Source organism: Phoxinus phoxinus (genome assembly GCF_949152265.1).
Source record: "Phoxinus phoxinus genome assembly, chromosome: 3".
NCBI classification, from domain to species: Eukaryota; Metazoa; Chordata; class Actinopteri; order Cypriniformes; family Leuciscidae; genus Phoxinus; species Phoxinus phoxinus.
This window is the reverse complement of record NC_136878.1, coordinates 41,566,764-41,590,120: the sequence shown is the minus strand read 5'-3', so window position 1 is coordinate 41,590,120 and position 23,357 is coordinate 41,566,764. Positions and strand designations below refer to the sequence as shown.

The window sequence follows — 23,357 nt, the reverse complement described above, 5'->3', positions numbered from 1 at the left end:
CTGTCTGTATGTTGAACGCTTATTTCATGCATGAAATAAAATACTTTGTTTAATCTCTTGAGAATCGACTTTGTCTCCTTCATCCAGGTTTTAATATTGAGTAATTTTCCACAACAAATGGCGACGAGGATGCGATTGCAAAACCGATGATCGTCGTGAGGGGAACAGTTGACTGGCCATCCCGAGAGAACACTCTACGGCTCAATATCCTCAAGCTTGAGGAAAGAGAATTGTTCAACTCCTCACGACGACCTAGGTGGACGCAATTAAAGAACTCACAGACAGTGAGACTCACAAGACGGTGAGAGAAAATTTAAATTATTCACATGGTGGATAAGAAAATTATTTGCGTATTGAATATTTTTTCTAAAAGGGTCAGAGTTTTGGAATAAGCGTTTCCAAACAGGGTTTGAGAATAAGCCTAAAAGTAAGTTCTCAAATGCCATGTGTTAATTCTTCTCTAAAAGGGCCAGAGTTTTGAGAATAGGTCTGATAGAAAATTTCTCAAACACCAGACAAGGTGCTCGTTCGAAGTTTCGGACATTAGAGGAGGCACTTGTTTGGGAAAGACCTGCATCGACGGAGACAGGCAATTTTGAAAGTCCTAGATTGACGAATTTAGGCATGTCGTGGTGGCCACGCTGAGAGGAGAATTAACACAGTAAATATAGTGCGTGGTGACCACGCGGGGGAAAATATTTAAATACGCAAATATAAATACTGTTGATTAAGAAGAAGGAAAGAGGAAAATTTATAGGTAAATATAAAGTAATAAAATAATAAATAAAAATACGCAAATATGGATTAATAAAATTAATTAATATAGGGAAATTGAACAAACAAAATTGTCTAAGTAAAAATGGGTAACGGAAATTCAAAAAAGAAGGATGGAGAACAGGTTGATTTCTCGAAGGGTTCATACAAAATAATGGACAAAATAATGGACAAAGCAATAGGAATTTGGTATCATGAATATGTGCCGTATTTAAAAGAGCAATATGGGTTCAATGGGGGTTTAAGCGTGTCACATTTGACAAAAACAAAAGCAAAATTGGTCTACTCACGTTGTCAAGAGGAAAGACAAGACACATAGAGAAACGCATTATGCAATCTTAAAAATGACGTATCTTTGAAAAATGACGTCTGACATTGTTTCTTCTTCTCCCTATAATGGCATTGTTTTTTTGTTTGTTTTTGTTTTGTGAGAATAAGAGAGGAGGACAGGACTCATCCGGCTCATCTTCCACCTCCTCGCAATCCTAACCAGATTCCAGCAGCCGCAGAAGGACGTGGTCGTGGTCGCCTAACGCACCACACGAACAACCACCACCGCTCTGCAGCCCTCCAGAAAATGAAGGTAAAGACTTTGTTCTTGGATGGATTGGACAGTGACATTTCAAAAGCAATTCAAAAGAGCTGTGTCGGATGGCAATGGCCTCCACAGCAGAAATGAGACGACACGCAAAACATCATGAAGACATCATGAAAGTGCAGCGAAAAATCAACGCAGCCAAGCAAGACAAAGACCTCATGTTGGCCCTGGTAACAATGCAAGGTGTGTATATGGGCAACAACGACTCCACCCATCACCAACAGAACCAGAGAGGCAATGGCAGAGGAAGAGGCAGAGGACGTGGTCGTGGAAAAGGACCAAACTGTCAACAACAACGCCAAGAGCCCTATGATCCAGACAAATGTTTCAAATATGGACTTAAAGGACATTGGTATAATGATTGCCCACACGGCAAAGGCAGGAATCAGGCGGATTGAAAGGAGGAGGAGGGGGTGAGCGACGGGGGTTCCTGTCTCTCCAGCAGATGAGTATAATTTACCTTTATTTTCTGATTCTGCTCTATGCAATGAAGACTTGCTTGCTAGGGTTTTTCTATAAGGCTAATTTTTCTTTACCCTTGATAGAAATGACTGTTAATGACGTATCTTTACTATTTCTGCTTGACACGGGAGCTTCCAATTTGGTAATTAAAGCGACAAAGTTTGAAAAAACAGTTCCACTATCTGGGAAGACGACTTCTTCCAGAAGTGCAACTGGTCATGTGGTCATAGAACAATATTCGAAAACACTTGAGTGTTTAATTGAAGGGGAAAAATAAAATAATAATGTGCATTGTTTTTTAATTACTAAGTTATGCCCAGTGAATTTAATGCGAAGGGATTTACTTTGTAAGTAGGGTGTTTTTGTTTACTGTGGTGATCAGGGCTTATCAGCTGACATGAGAATGACGCATGAAACTGAAAGCACAGAGGATTTTTCTCTGTTTGTATATGAATGGCAAATTTCTGACACATGTCTGACCACAAAGCGGCTCATGACAGAGTGTTGCCATCTTCTGAATCTATGAGAGACTCAGATTTACATTGCACTTCTCATGTAAGCACTGATCATGATGATGAATATGCGCAGCAATGATTTAATGTTGACATAGAAATTGTGACGACTGACTATGTGTATTGGACTGACCAATGGTGTGTTTTGAATGTGAAATTGACTGACAAACAGACAGTGTTTTATGACATGGAAAATGCACAAGCCTCATATCGCTGGCCAAACCAGTGAAGGCTGAATGGCGTGACGCGGGTCCCTTCATGGCCAGGTGCCATGAACTGACCGACTGGGTCATAATAGATCAAAAAAGAATGATCTGCCAAAGTGAAGGCACCAAATAGCCATGTCATGAAACACAGAAGTTTGGGAGCAGTCACAGTGTTGGATGAGGAAGTGAAACTGAACAGACTAAGTTTAACACAACTCCCTGTCATAACAGACGGGTTGGAGAGAGTTTCCAAAATGTTTATGGGCTACTGATAAAAAATTATGTAGGTCTGATTGCAGATTGTGAGCCGATTCAAATAAAGACCAAATCCGACTATAGGCAAAATAAAATGCAGTATCCACTAAAAAGGAAGTGGCAGTTTGTAAGTGCCAGGCTCATACTTCGGGTAGTGATGACGTTTCTAAGGAAAACAGGGTGTCAGAGTTTAGCAGCGAAGGCTGTAGCTCGACTTCCTGTTCAGATAACCATAGCAATACAGCTGAATGAGGAACTAGGTGACAGAAGCGATGCAACAACAACAACGCTTCTGCCTATGATAAAGAGAAATGGAAGAAGGCAGGCCGTGAATATAAAAATGGACAATGGGGCCCCAGAAACAAATGGAGATGTTTACTATTATGCAAAATAACTGATTTACCAAAGTTTTTTTCCACAGTGGCAGCAGATTTTTGCAGCAGATGTTTGATTTGTGGTATTAACAATGTGGGGAGGGGTCAGGCAATGAGACAGAGGGGCATCCCAGGCCGCAGAGACCATTCTCAAATGTAATGCTCGATTATATTGAATTATCAAAATCTGACAAAAAGAGATACTGCATAGTGGCAGTCGACATGTTTTCAGAATGGGTAGAAGCCATGCCAACAACAAAGGCAGATTAAAAAAGGAATGGCAAAACTATTCCTACAAGAAATTGTCCCACCATGGGAATTTCAAATCCTGAAAAATTATTAAGTGGCAATGGTTCACATTTTGTAAACAGTGCAATTTCAGCAGTTGAAGCATTCCTGGGTACATCCGGAAGCGGGAGGAGCTAACTTACATGAGAATGAGAAAGAGGGGACGCGCACAGCTCTCACCATTTGAGATTCTGTTTGCTCGCCCACCTCAGATGGACTGGGAGGCACGAAATCCTCGAACATTGCCTGACACCACTATTTGTGAGCATGACATGTTGCAATATTGTGTTGAGCTGGATAAGGTGTTCTGTGATATCTCAAAACAGGTCCAGGCAGCAGTTCCAGAGCCAGCTGAGACGGCCCTGCACAGCTTCCGAGGAGAGTTCGTGTTGATAAAGGATCTGAGACGAAAGCATTGGAAGGCGAAAAGGTGACAGGGACCATTCCAGGTTTTGCTGACAACTCAAAATGCGGTGAAAGTCGAGAAGCATTAGCTCATGCGGTAGCTGCAACGGAAGAAGAAATCCCACTCAAAGCTAACGAGTGCCAAACAGAGATCAGACTAACCAGAGACGTGTCATCCCGTAGGTTACCAATTTGAAAACCACCGTCACTGGAGAGCAGACGAATCAATAGTAAGAGACGATTGTGCAATTTCAGGAGTGGTCAGAACTGTATCAAGGACTTTGTGGAACTTTAACGGCGTGGGCATTGAAATAACCTGTCTGATCATATCAACTAGACCTGCCCTGAGACCAAAAATACATCGAGAAACGGGACTGATATCGTTCAAACAAGAACATTTTCTCGCCTGACAAGGTTGTAATGTGTGGCAATAGGTCACTAAATCTTATCCTCTTAATTGGTGTGGCTGTAAGCCTAGCACGAGATGATAGCATATAGAGGTGAAAATGACAAAGGGAAAATGGGGTAAGACCATGTATTTTTGTAAGGATCCATGTCAAGGGCAATATGTGTACGGAGGTAATCAGGATGCTATCAGAGAGGGTCTATTGACCAAGGCGGGGTATGTCTCACTTCAGGGTGATTAAATTAGAATATTAGAGTGATGCCAGAGTTTTTGGAATTAGAAGAAATCACTGAAAATTTAGGAGAATTAATAGGGTTAATTCCATGTACTATGTAGAAATTACTGAATGTGAAAATTCTATAGAAATCAAATCAATATCTCCAAAGAAAGTCAAATGCCAGAACCCATCAGAACACAGTACTAGAGACTTTGACAGGGTATGGGCAGTGAAACCGCAATTAGGCGACGTATGTTTATGTAAATTAGGGACCCAACAAGGGGCAATAATGGCTGGTACAGCACACTGTAAAACCACGATAATCATGAATAATAACAAATGTATAACATCTAATGGTACAAATATCACATGTCCAGGTGACGACGATGACCTCGGAGAGACAACAGCTTGAACAGTATGTGCACACCCTTCCTAAGAAATGGATGGGGTGCTGTTATCCAGGACTTTTAGATGTAGGAGGTTTATTTGAAAATATGCAAAATGTTAAGAACCTCTTGTTGTTTTAATTTGACTGACGTCTTTCAAAAAGTATCAGACATAATAGAACACATGAAAATGGTCGTAGCCACTCCAGATGAAATGTCATCTTCACTAGATAATTGGTTCTTGGGCCTGCAGGGGTGGACGAAATTGTTAATAAGTACCATTATGCCAATCGGATGTTTGATTTTGATTTTTCTTTTGATGATTCCATGTTTAATGAATTGTATTTCTAGAATCACGGCTAAGGCAGTGACTGTAACAATGATGAGTATGAGAATGAGTCCAGGGGAATACACAACAGTGATAAGTAGAGCACCAGAGGACGAAGTTAAGGTGTTAGTGGCTGATGATGATGAGGATTATGAGAACAAGAGCGAACATGAGTTTGACTAGGAAATTAAGTAACCATGGAAAAATTTACCTGTTGTGAATTACTATGATTATGGAAGAGTAAATGTAAAATTGTGTGTATGTTCTTTGAATGAACATATGGGGGATTGTTATGGAAATTTTACATTTAGATGTGTTTCTTTTGCTTTTGTATGGGTACAACTTGTATTAACGTTGAACTTTCATTTTTACTCATAAGCATTTAAAAGAATATAATCAAAAGCACATTATTAAAGATATAAAACTAAGTTTTATATCTGTAAGTTAGAACAAGCTTGAAGGAACAAAATGTTCACTATGTCATGTGAAGACTATGTGTGAAAAATATGTGCGCAGCTTTGATCGAACTAAAGATAGACAAGATGTGTGAAAAAGAGCAGCAGCTAACAACAGGAAACTTTTGCAGACATGATGTTGCTCAGACCAGTTAGAATTTGGGTTGGACATGAGATAATGAGCTAAGACATCTCCATTTAAGGTAACAAAGGATTTTTACACAGGGTGTGTTAGGGTATATAACCTTGGCGAAAGGGACTAGCCTTCGCCTTCTCATGTCAGATGCTCTCTGCGTGAGAATGCCATGGGCCTTCTCATACTTAGACACTGTCTGTATGTTGAACGCTTATTTCATGCATGAAATAAAATACTTTGTTTAATCTCTTGAGAATCGACTTTGTCTCCTTCATCCAGGTTTTAATATTGAGTAATTTTCCACAACACCAGACAGTTGATGGATCCCATTGACTTCCATAGTAGGAAAAAAAAATACTATGGAGCTAAATGGGGTACATCAACTGTTTAGTAACATTCTTCAAAAGATTACTTTTGTGTTCAGCAGAAATAAATTCATGCAGGTTTGAAACAACTTGAGGAGAGTACATGATGACAGAATTTTTAAGTGAACTATTCCTTTAAGTGACTTACATTTTAGACACAATATTGCCTGTTTTTGCTCTATTTTGCCATCGAAAATAGTTCCAAACAAAGCCACAGGAAAGAATGAACGAATCGTTTAAATTAATGATTCAATGACTCACTCATTAAGACAGACAAATGCTTTGTACCTGAATGAATCGACCGTTTGAATGAAATGGTTGAAACTCAATGACTCGCTCATTAACAGTGACTTTCTGCTACCTATTGGCAGTTTTAATTTCACATTTAAAGTGTCTTTTAAATACGTTCGAAAGATCAATATTCAACGTTTTTAAAACATTTATGAATTTGTTACTGAAGTTTAAATGCATCCATGTCCCACTGAGCTGCGTTAAACAGTCTGTGTAAATACTTCTATATGCCACTTCAGAGGCAGTTTTTGTGTTTCCACTGTGTAAAGATGAATTAGGTTGATACTGATTTAATTTTATTGGTAGCAGCCCTACTGTGTCTTATTATTCTAACTGAATTTATTGATTAAATGTAAGAATTTGACACAAACGATGATGCATACATTTAAATAGGTTAAAAATGGCTTTATAAAAGTAAATCTATTTAAACTTATTGGAAAAGATCATTTCTGTCACTGCTGTGAACTGACCACCACAGAGAATATGAAGAATATCAGCTTTTCACGGCAGTCCTAAACCTGCCAAAGGTACCAACACACAACGCAAAATATCATCTAATTATCATTACCGATTAAATCCAAGAAAATATTGAGATATAATTTCTAGTAAATATCGCACGCCCTCCATGCATTCGGTGAATTTAGATCAAAAGTGTCTAACCATGGGGTTGGAGTCAGCGATCAGGTCCCTGAGAGAATCCAGGAAGCCCTGGTCCTCCACCATCTGGGCGTTGATGTCATGAAGTTTGGCCACACACACTGCTGCGGTCTTCCTCACATAGGGGTCCTCATCCTTCAGACACTTTCGCAGAGGCTCGCACAAGTACTCAGTGATCTTATCCACACGAATACAGCCCATTGTACGCACAGCCAGAGCTCGGATCAGTGGGTTTGGATCCTCGCAGTCCTGAAAAGGGAAAGAACGACTTCAGACAATCAGAATTACACAAACACTGATATCTGATCAGATTGATCCAAAAGTCTTACCTTTACAAAGCTGTTAACGGCCATGATGGCCATGTCAGGTTGACTCTTGGCATAGTTCATAAGGTACAGGTAAACCAGTTTCTTCAGCTCCAGGTTATCGGTCTGCATGCAGTTTACCACATCTGGAAACAAGGAACTAAAGAAGCAGTGAAAAGATATTAGCTGAATTCATAATGTGGGAAGTGAGAGTCCATCTTTGATTGTGCAATGGTGATAAACGAGTCGAAGCACCTGACATCCTTGCCCACTGTCATGGCTGCAATGACTTTCTTCACCGCCTCTTTCCTCTTCTCCTTCTTCTCATTGTTTAGCTCAGCCTTCAGCTCAAAGATTTCACCTGAAACAGAGAGTAACATGATTAGTGGTCTTATCTGAGGTTTTCAAAGGCTGATACTGATACAATTTCTATAGAACACAACAGAAGCATTTAAGTTCACAGATTATGCTTCCGAAGCTAAAATTCAGATATGGTAATGGCCGTTTTATTTCTAACACACGATGTAGAGCAATCACAACAGAACAGACTGGCCCATCCGACCAATAAGAGCAGAGTAGGCTTTCAAAAAGAAGGGCTTCAGAGAGACCGAATCCTTGATCGAAACATTTCAGACACTGTGAGAAAATAACAGATGCTGCAATATATATTATGAGAAAATTAAAGTGTTTTTTTTTTTTTACCTTGAATGCATGTAAACCTATTTTAGGAGACCTCCAAAACCAATTTAGGAACCTTTAAAATGGCACTATTACGTTACACTATATTTAATCAGAATGAACTCAAAACAATTTGATTAATGTTTTTAAAATAGCAACATTATCCCTTTTAAATGAATTAACCAATTTAAATGAATCACTAGATTGTTCTTGATACGTACAAATCAAATATATTTTCTGTTTATCAAAATTATTTTACATTGTTACTTAATACCCCTAAAATCACCTGAAAACACACTACTTCATATACATTCAATAAAATATGATCTAGAAACATTCTAGATCACATTCGGTATCATACATTTCACATTGTTCCCATATGGTATCCACATTCAAATCTGTATCAATGCTGCTTGTACGTGAGTGCCTGTGTGCAAACTGGAAAGATCAAGGAACTGTGCGTGTCCTCTTCTCGTACTGTAGGTCTTTGACAGAAACGAGTGCACATTCACAGAGGCGTCGTGCTCATTCAAACCGAGGGAGCATGAGCCTCTTCATATTTTTGAGCCAAATGGCCAAATATTTTAAATACAACTACCAAAAAAATAAAATAAAAATTATACTAATATTTTTAACATTTAATAATTAAGTTCCATGATTATTGTAGGTACAAAATAAAAAGTGCCCCAAAGTCGTCGCCTTTTGAAGCCAAAATGTGTAATTTAGCCAAGGACTGTAATTTTGACCAAGGAGTTTTTGTGAGCCGGGAAATCTGTCCAAAGTTTGACAAATTATTAAATTGTAACAGTATTAGCATTTTGTATTTAGCCTATATATCAATTAAATTGATTACAGAGATTACAGAGAACAACCTCTGATTCACAAAATGCTCAAACACAAAGATAAAGTGTAGTTTAGCCTTGACGTGTCCAAATTAATTTGTTTCTATAAACTACAGAATACGTGGAGGACTGATTTTATCCAGGCCTTCTAATATTTGTAATGTTCTGGAGCAGCAAAAGTAGGCATTAATAAGGTATGTTCTTGCTTCATAATTTAAAAGTACACAGGAATTATTACAGTAATAGTTTAAGTAAAGTTTTATTATACATCATTATTTTGGGGGTTTTCCCACGAAAATAAATGATCATCAAAAAGTCAGTTCTGCTGTTTTCTATACATGAAAATGCAGGGCATTGAGGGCAATCACTGGCAGTCGAGTTCAGTTTCAATTTTGCTTGGTTCATAGTAAAAAAAAAAAAAGATATATATATATATATATTTTAGGATTTGAATCCGGTCCTTATGCATAGTTGCATACTACAAAATTACACCACTACTAGACTATATCATGTCTCACAATCTTAAATCTTAAAAACATGTATAAATATATCAAATTGTTTGGGGGTTTAAAATAATTTCATTTTAAATCATAAGACCAGCCCATAGCTGAAATTAACATATTTAAGCAGATTTTAAATTCACTTGCCTTTTTTGTTGGTGGTAAAATACTTGGAGTCAGTCATTCTGACAGCTTCTCAGATCTGAAGACAAGGGAATAAATTAAAGTAACGTTAAATATAAAGAAAATTGACAGATAAACCTTTTAACAATGCATTAAATCAACAATAATATAATCTCAAAATATATTTGATTGTCAACTGGACATTTTCATTAACGGTCATGAAATTAGAAAACCGATACAAATTTGAAACATGTCTGCAATTCCCATTTTTCACAGGAAATCATCAGGAACAGTTATGTAGACCATTTGCTACACGAACAGACAACAGCACAGTAACATAACCACAGTAACAAGACGTTACATAATAAAACATATATGTCAGATATAATATTTGCAGCTGCACCTCACAACTCTAATGATTGTTAAGTTTATTAATTGGGCGTGACCCAAAATGATCCAGCTATGCTAAGCTAGTGAAAACCCTGGAAGCAGGATTTTATCGACTCAAATACAGGTATCTGTCCTGTCTTAATTACAATGCAAACAATTGATGAAAACACAAAAATTATATACGCACAAAGGGATGTAAGAATCGAAGCGATTAATATTTGGTTATTTTTGGAGCTCTTCCCGGCGGGGAGATGGAAGATGCGGTTTCTGCCACAGCTTGGTCGGACGCTGGAAGATGGAGCGCACCCGGAAAAACAAAATGAAGAGAGGAACCAATAAACAAGAAGCATGTGTGAGATCGGAGCCACACAGACGTTACACCAACCATCTCTGTTGAGATCAGGGGGGCAGTGTTCCGAAAGATATTGAAGCCGACCTGGGCGCCGCCATTGGCTAGCGGACCCCCACCTGCTGTTAGCATTCCATTGACTCCCATTCATTTTGGCGTCACTTTGACAGCGAATAACTTTACATCTGAGGCGTTTAAAGACACCGTTTGTCCATTGTTTATTTCTAAAGAAACACGAACATGTATAAAAGGCTCCATTACCTTGTATCTTACGTTATGGCCCCGTAGAAGCAGTTTTTGTAAAAACAGGCTAACGATTGCGTCATACCCGCGCGACTGTCGCACAAGTCGAAAAATTACCGTATGGACAGGCAGAGAAGCTCGCAAGCAATCGGGAGGACGTGGAGGCATAAAGTCAAGGGAGAAGCCCATAGAGAGTGATAAAGTTGCTCCCGTTACTAGCTCATGGACAGCAAATACCCACGCTCTCCGTCTCTGCGAGATTCGGAAGGGAATGATTCAGATTTCTCTCGGCACAGCTACTAGAAGACCTACAGGTTGCTCACGTCACATCTACGTCGTCAAGCTCAGTTTGAGCCTGCGCAGTTCGCCTTGCGATCAGGAAGTAAGTGCTTCTAATTGACTTCACTGCTCTCCGTTGAAACCTATGGGGTCGCTGTGTCCAGTTTATATACTGTCTATGGTTGAGATCATAAACAGTAATAGCAGAGAATGTCTAATAAGGGGAGAAGGTTCACTCTCGCTACACTTCCGGCTTCTGACTGGTTGCAGTTCCACTCTGATTCCATATGAGGGCGCTCACGGGACGAGTGCAGAATGAATGGAGGTCTATGGAGCTATACCCCTCAAAATCCACTTTTCTCAAGATATAATTTTTTGTCTAGTAATTTGAATGTTGTATTCGAAAGGAGATGCAAAGAAATTGCACATTGCTGGGTGTTAGATTTTTTAGAGTCACTTATTTGCTTTAAAAAGTCTTTCAAAATGTCAATGACGTCATACACATCGTACGACCAGAGATACTGCTTTACGGCAATCCTTCAGTCACTGTGGTGCTTTCGCGCTCTGCACTTTATTTTCTCTCGAGGCATCGCCAGCACAGCCGACACAGGTAAACACACGTGCTAGAAGAGTTTCTGCTAGAATACATTCTGTTCCCGCTTCGGATGCCATGATGCCATCAAGCGGTATCTCTGGTCGTAACCAGTCCTTCACTGACCAATCAGCGTTCATTAGCAGAATGCTAGCGTGTTATGGGCAACAACAACTCAACCTGTAAGAAATCGAAAGGACATAAGTACTCGTTCATTCAATTTTCGACCTATAACCCATGTTGAACTTGCCAAACCTACAATCAAATCTGAGATTTCTCAACGGCAATTGGCTGAAAGGGACAAATTTAGCCGTCTAGCCCCATAGACTCCCATTCATTTTGCACTCGGGGGTGATCGCCCCCAGTGGAACTCTGGTGGAACTACAACCAAAATTCGGTACAATAGGACTTAATAGGGAGTGAACAGGCTCTCCGTAGACGGGCTCTGGTAATAGTATACAAAGGTTGAAATCTATGTTTGAGATACCTTTTTTTTTTTTTTTTTACAGTATGTGGTTGATACTAGTAGTATTATGCACCATGGATTTTATACAAGCCCGGCGAGCTTAATATTACATCAGTTTACATTCTGCATGATATAATATCACATCAAATGTTATTTGTCTCACATTGCGTGGAAACCAATCAGCTTGATTCCAAAATATTTGGATCTAACTTACATTAAAGGAGAACTCCGGTCAATTTTAACATTGAGCTCAATTTTTAGTAAATTTGGAGTGCTGTCAATACAGAGAACAACGACAAAAATCGGTGTTGCCTACACTGTGTTATCCTCTTTTTAAAATTTGCACCGTATTGATTAGATGTGAAAGATATTAATAAAAATTATGTTAATTCTACAAGCGCACATACCTGTATTTACTTCCTGTTTTCGATCGAAGTCCACAGTAGTCGATTGTCGAGTTCACGCGCGTGATCATAGGTAACTAAGCAACAGTGGAGACTCAGACTGTCAGCCGAAGACAGTGCTGTGTGGTGTTTTGAGAATATCAGCTCTGATGGATATTTGTAAAAAAAAAAATAATAATAATAATAATAATCATCTTAGTTACCTATGATCACGTACGTGAAATCGACAATCGACTACTGTGGACTTCCACCGAAAACAGGAAGTAAATACAGGTATGTGCGCTTGTAGAATTAACATAATTTTTATTAATATCTTTCACATCTAATGCAGTAAGATTCACCGTGTTCACTCTGAAGGAATCCCTCAACATGGCTGGGCACTTGTAATGAATGACACATCAAGGATGTTAAGAGGATAAAAGCAGGTTTAAAACTTGCCCCATTGAAGTCAATAGGGTGCAAATTTTAAAAAGAGGATAACACGGTGTAGGCAGCACCGATTTTTGTCGTTGTTCTCTGTATTGACAGCACTCCAAATTTACTAAAAATTGAGCTCAATGTTAAAATTGACCGGAGTTCTCCTTTAACCCAAATCCTTTTCAAGTCCTTTTTTTGCTTATTTTTTGTTTAATTTCGTAATTTGAACACGTTTATAAGAGAACATCATAAGTTTGATTGGATTGTAAATATGCTTTGGGCATGAATCTGGTTCACTAATAAGAAAATGTTCACAATCGCATTTTGTCACGTTTCATTGTTTCTAATTGCTCTATACGTTTTGTCTTGTGTATAAGGAATGACATGCAGGCTGTGAGAATGAACAATTCATATTGTTCATCATATTGACCCCTCTAGACGGGTCATAGGCTATTAGGCTTCAATTATGCTGAACACAAAAGAAGATGAAGAATATCAGTAACTAAAACAGTTGATGAACATTCACTTCCATAGTAGGAAAAAGTCAATGGTGTCCATCAACTGTTTAGTTTCTGACATTCTTCAAAATATCTTCCTTTGTGTTCAGCAGAAGAAAGAAATTCATAGGCCCTACAGGTTTGGAACAACTTGAGAGTGAGTAAGTGATAACAGAATTTTTATTTTTAAGTTATAAATAAGATCTAAGACGCCAAAGCACAGTTTTTGCTTTAAAACATTTTTTATTTTATTTTGAACAGACGCTGTTTAGTAAAAAATAATACCTTATATATATCATACAGATACATACAGAAGTCTTGTAAGAAGATAAATAGAAGATATGATTTTAATAAAACTTTAAAGATTTGATTTAAGCAATCTTTTAATTTTAAAAGATCTAATTTAAACTTTTAAGATTATGCTTTTAAATTAATTTAGTATGAATAAAACTCTGGAAAGCAGACTAACTACATATGCTGTGACATTGGCCCAGAGGCTCATCTGGCCTGTGTAAAAGCCGGCTATTCGGCCCAACTTCCGGTTTGGACATCACGGGTTACCGTGGTGACCTGAAGACGCTCTGCTGTGGGCTCCTGGGGAACAACTGAGAGTCGTTGGTTAGCAGGTTGGCTATCCGATCTAGCCTCCTAGTACGGACGGAGTCGGAAGTGAAACTACACTGGAACTTAGCGAGCTCGGTCGAATGGTTCAAACGTTTAAACAAGAACTGACGGATGATCCTTGGAGAAAGGAGCGTCTGGAAGTGGGAGTTTGGAAAAAGGTCAACTTAAAAAGGAGAAGATGAAGTAGGCAGCGGGTAGGCACAACTATGTTGAGAATGAGTCAGAGTGGAGGGACACTGATATGGGTGATAGTGAGGGAGGTATGGATATAAGTCAAGAAGGTGGGAAAAAGAGGGACAAAAGAGGAGATACTTTTGCGGGGATCAGTACAAAGAGGGTGAGGAGTAATGAGGATTATGGGAAAGTAATAAAAGATAAAGGTACGGAAGGACTAGAGTTTAAAATCATATTGAGATTTGGTGAGGAGAGGGGAGTTTCGTCAATAAGTCCGGTGAAATTAACAACTGTATTGAGAAACCAGATCGGGGATATAGTAGTAGCCAAGATGTTGAGGGATGGTAATCTAATGATCATATGTAAAAATGAAGAACAGAGAGAGCGGGCTGGAAGGATTAAAGAAATTGGGAGGTTTAAAGTAATAAGTACAAGTCAAATTGAAAAAGGAAACGTGGAGTAAGGGAGTGATAGGGGTACCAGTCGGGGTTATAATAGAGGAAATTTAAGCAAATATTAAAGGAGGATATCTAAAAGGTGCTCGAAGGATGCAGATAACTCGGGAGGGAATAAGGAAGGACAGTGAGCTTGTGCTTCTGGAGTTTGAGGAGGAAATGCTCCCAAAGAATGTAACACTAGGTTTTATGAGTTATAGTGTAAGAGAGCAGTGGCATAGGTTTGATTTTGAAATTGGTGGGGACGGGGACATCATTATATAGTTTTGATCGAAATTATTGCTAGGGATATATCAGTGTCACTGGATATTGGTAGGGACACGTCCCTAGCGTCCCTACTAAATTCTACGCCCCTGTAAGAGAGTATGTTCCAAAACCAGGGGTTATAACTGTCAAAGGTATGGACACACAGCAATAACATGTGAAGGCAGAAGAAGGTGTGCAAGATGTGGAGAAGATCATGAGTATGGTCAATGTAATCACGAGCAACCAAAGTGTTGTAATTGTGGGGGTAGTCATAGTGTGGCTTACGGTGGATGTGAGGTGATGAGAAGGGAAATGGAAGTACAACGAGCTAAAATTCAAAATAAGAATTTATTCTGCAGAAGCAGTGAAAATGGTTAGTAAGAGTGATGAAAGAAACAGAGTTGAAACACAAAATACAAAAGTACCAGACCAGGCAAAGGAGGGGATAGTAATGGTTGATCTAAAGAAGTTAGTCACTTTCATAGCAGGGGTGATAAATGCAACTATGGAGGTTAAATCTAAAACGGAGAGAATACAAATCATTGTAAAAGCAGCAGTTCATCACCTAGAGATATTAGGGAGTTGACATGGGAGGAGGAGAGGAATGAGCTAAGCAGTCAAGCAAGCCAGGTGCAAGTAGGGACTGGATAGTAGCCTATTAATAATGGTCCTCTTGATACAATGGAATGCTAGGAGCTTGATGGCCAATGGACAGGAATTTAAAAAGTATATTGATGATCTTCCCAATAAACCAGACATTATTTGTGTACAGGAAACTTGGTTGAGACCATATTCATTTAGAGAAGTGAGTGTAGGGGGGAATGAACAAGAATATGTTAGTGTAGCGATATGGACGAATGAGGGAGAGTGTGTAATTATAAATGATTATAATCCTTGTAGGAAATTAGAGTTGGGGCAGATAACACAAATAGTAGGGTTGGATGGTAACAAGGTGGTAGTGTGTGGTGACTTTAATGCACATAGTACTTTATGGGGAGGAATAAGAACAGATGCAAATGGTGAGGTTATAGAATAATTGCTAGAAGAGAGAAACATGGTTTGTTTAAAATGATGGGAGAGGGACTAGAATAGATGTGCATACAGGGAACATCTCAGCATTAGATTTAACTTTAGTTTCTAGGAATTGAGCGGGAATATGTGAGTGAGATCTATCTGAAGATTCATCGGTAGGCAGTGATCATTTTCCAGTATGGTGTAGTGTTTTATTGGAAACAAATAAGGATCAAAGGGAATTAGTGGGGAAGTGGATATTTAGTAGTGCAAAATGGGAACGATTTAAATATGTGTGAGATAGAAATGGATAAAATAGATCTAAGTGAGGAAATAGAAGAGATTGATAAAAGTATTAGAACAACAATACTACAAGTTGCCAAAGAATCGATCCCTAAAAGCAAAGGGAAAATGAAAAGAAAGGGAGTTCCCTGGTGGACAGATGAATGTGGGAAAATAGTGAAAGAAAGGAATAAAGCACCTAGAGTATTTAGAAGAACCCATCATTTTCATAATTTGATTAAATATAAAGAAACACAAGCAAAGATTAGGAAAATTATACGAAAAGCAAAAAAGCAAAGCTGGCAGACTTTCTGTAACAAAATTGGTGGAGCAACACCTGTTGGAGATGTGTGAACCATGATTAAGAGTATGCGAGGAATTAGAAGGGAATGGAAGTATATCCAATATTGAAGATGGGGGAGGAAGCAGCAGTGTCTGATCAGGAGAAGGCAGAGATGATAGCGAAGGCATTTACTCTTATTCATAGTTCTGATAACTTAACGGGGGAGGGCAAGAGAGGAAGGACAATGACAAGAATAGCATATCCTTTTATATGGAAAAAAAGAGGATATTTATCACCTCATCAGAGTGGATTTAGGAGGGGTAGAGGAACGATGGATTCCGTTATGTGTTTGGAAACCGAGATAAGGAAAGCTCAAGTTAATAAAGAATCTGTAATGGCAGTGTTCTTTGATGTAGAAAAAGCCTACGATATGGTTTGGAAGGAGGGAGTAATGATACAATTAAAAATGATAGGAATAGCAGGTAGGGCATATAATTGGATTAAGGGATTTTTGGATAACAGAAGTATACAAGTAAGAATTGGGACAGCTGTTTCAAGAAGGTACATGGTAGAGAATGGTACTCCTCAGGGCAGTGTTATTAGCCCCATACTCTTTTCCATAATGATTAATGACGTTTTTTCACAAGTGCAGGGGGATATCGGACAGTCACTGTTTGCTGATGATGGAGCCTTATGGAAAAGGGGAAGGAACATTAATCATATTAAAGGTAAAATACAAGAGGCAATTAATGTGGTGCAGAGATGGTCAATTGCATGGGGATTTAAGTTTGCAATTGGGAAGACCAAGACTGTAATTTTCACTAGAAAGAGAGGGGTTGAGGCTCAGGTAAAGATGTATGGATATAGATATAGAGCAAGTAAAAGTTTTTAGGTTTTTGGATATGTGGTTTGATGATAAGCTAACATGGAATGAACATATTAGAAGGATAAACCAAGTGTAAAAAGATACTAAATGTGATGAGATGCATAACAGGGTCAGAATGGGGGGCAAGTAGGGCTGCTAGTAAAAATGTGTATATAGCATTGATAAGATCAGTATTAGATTATGGGAGCATTGCTTATGGATCGGCAGCTAAAACATCATTAAAGAAGTTGGATGTGGTGCAAGCTCAAGCGGTAAGAATATGCTGTGGGGCTGTGAAAACAACTCCTGTGGCTGCTCTTCAGGTTGAGATGGGGGAAATGCTGTTGCACATTAGACGTAAGCAATTAATGATGCACTACTGGATAAATTTACAAGGGCATTCTGGGGATCGACATCCTACAACTAAGATACTTCTCCCATGTTGGGAGAGTGAAAGAGCTAAACGGGGATGCTTTGCATGGAGATGTGAGGAAATAGCTGAAGACATGACATTAAATCAAGGAGGATATATCCCGACAGTGCCAATATCAGTGACACCACCTTGGTTGTTTCCTCCAGTGTCAGTAGATTTATATTTCCTGGAAAAAATGCAGGGTCAAAAAGGATTTGGAAATATGGCAGTACTGGTGGAAGATAGATTACAAACACTATATCAAACATATGTTCAAATAAATACAGATGGATCCAAGGATCCTAATACAGGGAAAGCAGGTTTTGGTTTTAGTTTTCCTACATTGCATGTTTCTGGTAAAAGAAGAACTTCAGATCATCTATCAGTCTATACAGTAGAGATGTTGGCAATAGTAATAGCATTACAGAAGGCAGAAGAATTACAAGTTAAAAAGGTTATTTTATGTACAGACTCATGCTCTGCATTAATGTCACTGCAGTCATTTACATCTAACAGCAGGCAAGATATAGTAAATGAGATCTATGAAACATTGTACAGAATTAAAAATATGAATGTGCAGGTAACATTTATGTGGATTCCAGCACACAGAGGGATTAAGGGAAATGAAGATGTGGATGCATTAGCAAAACAGGTTCTGATGCAGGAGGAGGTATTGTGCGTTCCACTCAGTAAGTCTGAAGCCAAAGGAATAATTAAACGAAACATCATTAAGAAGTGGCAGAACAGTTGGGATACAGGAAACACAGGGCGACATCTCTATATATTACAGCAAGATGTGGGTACAGGAAGGATAACCAGAAGAAACAATAAAGAGGAGAATATCTTGACAAGGCTAAGGGTAGGACATACTAGGCTTAATAAAACTTTGCACTTAATAAATAAACACCCCTCAGGAGTGAGTGAACATTGCCCAATAGAGGAGTCAGTCGAGCATGTAATTCTTCACTGTCAAAAATTTTCTCGAGAGCGGGAGGTATTAAGGGAGGAAAGCAGAAAGTTGGAACAGGAAGAATTAAGTTTAAAAAATGTTTTTGATATTGAAGTAGGGAAGTTATTCTGTTATTTGAGAGAAACTGGATTGATAAATAGAATTTAGGGTCAGGTAATATTATTAGAATTATTACTATTATTATTATTTTTTTTTTTATTCAAGGGAAGGAAAGCTCTGGCCCACGCTCCAACATAGTAGGTGGCTGTAATGCACCATAATGCTGATTGCCACCCGCCATTAAACGTAACAAAGAAGAAGAATAAAGAACTAACGGTTTCCGATCAGCCGGTGAAGGACGCGCGTGTTCTTTCCAAAAAAAAAAAATCTTTCCAGCGTCTGGTCATTTGGTTAAATAAGACACATGTTCTCATATGCAATTATCTCGTTTTAATCTGACTCCATGAATTAAAAGGTTCAATGTGCAATAAGGTTATGTTTACTTTACACTTAAAATAGTTACAACATGGATGTAATGAGAATTTAAACCATTTGTACCCAGCACAAATGTAAAATGTTACCAGAGAGAGAGAGAGAGAGAGAAGAGAGAGAGAGAGAGAGAGAGAGAGAGAGAGAGAGAGAGAGAGAGAGAGAGAGAGAGAGAGAGAGAGAAAGAAAGAAAGAGAAAGGCAGAGAGCCTCTGTCTCAAGACCAGCTCAGCATCCCCACAAAAGAGAGAGAAGAACAGTTACAATCTTGATTTGTCATTTCCCCCGGCCATGTGACTAACACCTAGGTGTGAGATATTCAAAGCAAACTAACCAATCAGACCATCACAATTTCCCCCATTGTCCAAAAGCTTTGGCCTACAGGCCTAAATCACTATCAGCACTGGTGTGCTGAAAATGTCTGTTCCTTTGAAATAATCTTGGATTATTTCCAACCTTACACCTGTATCTCCTCTCGTCTCTGTGAGGGTGTGAAGCATTTCACCCTGTAGTTTATCACTGAAGGATCCGGGAGGGTTTTGTTTATCACAACTTAAACTATTTGCTTTTTGGATTGTTTTTTATCATTGCATAAATAACTACTTCTTCAGCTCTATGAAAATGTAAAGTGTTTTTATATTTATATATCATTTTTTATTTATATATTCATTTAGCTAAAACTGTTTAAATTGTTTGAATACATTTTAGTAACATATTTGTTATTATTCATTGAGTTATATACTTTATTTATATTCATTTAATTTAAAAATAGAGATTAGTTAATTTATGGAATCAACTTAGTGTCATGATTCTGCCATCTAGTCCTTGTCTTTCTTTAAGTCTTGAGGCAGGATCATGACAGACCCATGTTTTATGTGCAAACACATGGCCTTGTTGGGCCATGTGCTTGTGTTGTCTCGTCTTCTAGCCCTGCCCTCCTTGTTATCCTCGTTTTGTCATTATTGCTTTACCTGTGTCACCTGTTATGTTATCATTAGTCTCCCTATTTAATCCCCTTGTGTTTGCTGTCCTGTGTCGGCTCATTGTTAATCCATGTCAAACCTTTGTCAGTGAGTATCTTGTCAAGAGCTGTTGCGCTATTGCCTGTATTTATTGTTTGGTTTCTTGTAGTTATCAGTCATAGTCCAGTTAGTCTCCATTGTTCTGTCTGTTTTGCCCCCTCGTGGGTTTTGTTTTCTGTTTTGTGTCGTAATAAACCTTAAGTGTCTTCATGTCGTCTGTGTTTGGGTTCTCCATCAACCTCCTAACACTTGGTGCAAAACAGTGCAAAACAGCTTAGAAATTATATTAAATGATTGATTTATTTTTATTTATTTTTGAAAATGTCAAAATTCTGTTTTCTGTGATGGTCGTGTTTAGGTGTATGGGATATAATATGCTGTTGCAGTACAAAAATCATTATGGCTATGGTTATATTAATAAAATGTTTACTTTAGGTCACTGTTAAACAAAATCATTACAGTAATCTTCTAAAAGATAAATAGATTATATGAATGTATTAAAACTTTAAAGATTTAATTTGAACAATCTTTTCATTTTAAAAGATCATATTTAATCTTTTACGATTATGCTTTGAAATAAATTTAGTACGAACAAAACTTTGGCTCTGGAAAGGTGTTAGCAGACTAACATTACATGATGCACAGAGGCTCATCTGCTCTGTCACCCTTTATCCTGAAGCTAACATTATTGTCAAGTATCGTATTTCTCTGAAGATGTGCTGGTGATCGGAAGGACCTTAAAAGCAGCTTATCAATGGGGATTGGTCTGAGGCATCACAGATTCTAAATGTCTTCATTGTTGCTCTCTCTCTAAAGATAGGCATGTGGTTATTTTCTCACAGATACTATTTAAGGAATTGTTGAACATTTCACACAATGTGTGAGATGACTTGTGAGACCCCCAAATTTCAAAGTTCTTTACATGCAACCTGATAAATAAAAAATATACTTTAAGGTCAAGTTTTTCCATAGACCATCGATGTAGAATATTTGTTTTTATTAGTTAATTAAATTTAATTTAAACAATCTTTTTATTTTTAAAAGATCTAATTTAAACTTTTTATACTTATACTTTGCATTTAGCACTAACAAAATATTTGCAATGTCTCATTCTGATCGCTGAACACCCGCGCACATACACGTACGCACACACACACACACTCTCCCTCTGACTCAGAGGCTGCTGTGAGAGAGAAACACTTCAGTAAACACTCAGGATCTTTTGTATTAAAACTTTAAATGTATGGACATCTGTGTGGAGCTACTTGTTCAACTCTCAAATGTAAGGTGATTTTTGTTTATCTAAAACTAAAATAATTGGTTCAGTAGATTTTTTTGTAAGATATTTATTTTATAAGCCTGTATATACTTTTAAAGAACAGAATGTTTTTCAACTTTAGTCAGTGTGAAATATATTATATTCTCCTCACTTCCACTGTCCAATGTGCTCAGGAATGCGGAGGGAGGGTGGGAGGGGCATCATGTGACACACACACACACACACACACACACACACACACACACAGACACAATACAGGCCTTTTGTACGAGGTCGATGGTATAGGTCACCATTGATCATTTTTAAACACCTGTTTAAAAATATTCAATGGAGACATCACCCTCTCTCTCTCACACCCACACACACACACACACACACACACACACTCCCCCTCTGACTCAGAGGCTGGTGTGAGAGAGAAACACTTCAGGAAACACTCAGGATCTTTTGTATTAAAACTTTAAATGTATGGACATCTATGTGGAGCTACTTGTTCAACTCTCAAATGTAAGGTGATTTTTTTTGTGAAATATATGATATATATTCTCCTCACTTCCACTGTCCAATGCGCTCAGGAATGTGGAGGGAGGGTGGGAGGGGCACACACACAGAGAGAGATATATCTATATAACCCTTCTTTGACTTTATAACTGTGTTCAAACATAAAAAAATACATCCCCTTATTCACGAGGTCAAGTGCAGGGCAGGATATGTTGCAGCTGGCTAGGAAGCTCAAAAGGTCTACCAGCCATCAAAATATCATTTTGACACACCCAGATGGCTAGGGAAAAAATCAGAAGGTATGTAAAAGCTCAACCCTACAAGAGAATCTGAAATGACTTAACTCAGCCAGGAAGATAAACGAACACGGAGTGGCCCTGAACTCAGCCAAAGATCTAAAAGTCTCCACATCATCCCAAGACAAACAAGATGCATGTAGTCATGAGAAAAACCACCAACCATGTTGGCAACATGATGGTCTTCATCTATCATCTGCCGGAAAGAGAGTTATGTCCTAAGTGGGGCATTAATTTCAGGAAAGGTCATTCTGTGTTTGAGATGCAGGCCAGTGTGACTACATTTACCACAGGCAGAGTGGCCAGTGTAACTCTTGATGGCTTTGATAAAAGCCCTAGCAGGTGCATCACATATATGTACAACAGATCTAACCCACAGCTCAGTGTTTTCAATTCACTTACAAGATCTTTCAAATATTCGTTCAAAGATTTTGGTTTAGAGCTACCACAGAACAGTCCGATTACAGTCTTGAAGAATATTGCCCAAAACAGAGTCAATGTGATTGTCCCACTTCAGGTCCTGAGAGATGGTAGTGCAACCTGAATGACTCCACTGCTTCCACAGTGCTGTTCATGATGGTGAGAGGGGGGAGTGCAGGGGGGTTTCTCCTGAAGTCCACGATCATCTCCACTGTTTTGAGCGTGTTGAGCTCCAGGTTGTTATAACTGCACCAGACAGCCAGCTGTTCAACCTCCAGTCTGTAAGCAGACTCATCACCGTTTTGGATGAGACCGATGTCAGTGGTGTCGTCTGCAAATTTCAGGAGCTTGACAGAGGGGTCTACAGAAGTGCAGTCATTAGTGTACAGGGAGAAGAGCAGTGGGGAGAGAACGCACCCTTGGGGGGCGCCAGTGCTGATGGTGAGGGTCCTGGATGTGAGTTTCCCCAGTCTCACTTGCTGCTGCCTGTCCGTCAGGAAGCTGGAGATCCACTGACAGATTGAGGATGGCATGGAGAGCTGGGTCAGTTTGGCTGTGAGAAGATCAGGCATGATGGTATTGAAGGCCGAGCTGAAGTCCACAAATAAGATCCGTCCATAAGTCCCAGGTCTGTCGAGATGTTGCAGGATATAATGCAGTCCCATGTTGACTGCATCATCCACAGACCTGTTTGCTCTGTAAGCAAACTGAAAGGGATCCAGCAGGGGTCCAGTGATGTCCTTCAGGTAGGCCAACACCAGTCTTTCAAACGACTTCATGACCACAGACGTGAGAGCGACAGGTCTGTAGTCATTAAGTCCATTGATTTTGGATTTTTTGGGGACGGGAA

The 23,357-nt window shown here is 38.8% G+C and overlaps 1 protein-coding gene across 3 annotated transcripts in view; it reads right to left on the bottom strand.

The window, feature by feature from the left end:
- The window catches only part of ap2b1 (adaptor related protein complex 2 subunit beta 1), a 56,783-nt gene extending 44,352 nt beyond the window's left edge, over positions 1-12,431 (bottom strand). The window contains exons 1-6 of one of the 3 annotated variants that reach the window (XM_079608529.1): positions 12,290-12,431; positions 10,141-10,241; positions 9,588-9,642; positions 7,676-7,781; positions 7,445-7,580; positions 7,119-7,364 (exon numbers count right to left, since the gene is read on the bottom strand). In XM_079608529.1, coding sequence (XP_079464655.1) covers positions 7,119-7,364; positions 7,445-7,580; positions 7,676-7,781; positions 9,588-9,624 — 525 coding nt within the window. In that variant the 5' untranslated portion in view covers positions 9,625-9,642; positions 10,141-10,241; positions 12,290-12,431. Of the gene's footprint in view, positions 1-7,118; positions 7,365-7,444; positions 7,581-7,675; positions 7,782-9,587; positions 9,643-10,140; positions 10,348-12,289 lie in introns of those variants that run through there. The other 2 variants (XM_079608530.1, XM_079608528.1) reach the window with 2 other exon arrangements.
- Positions 12,432-23,357: the final 10,926 nt, after the last annotated feature.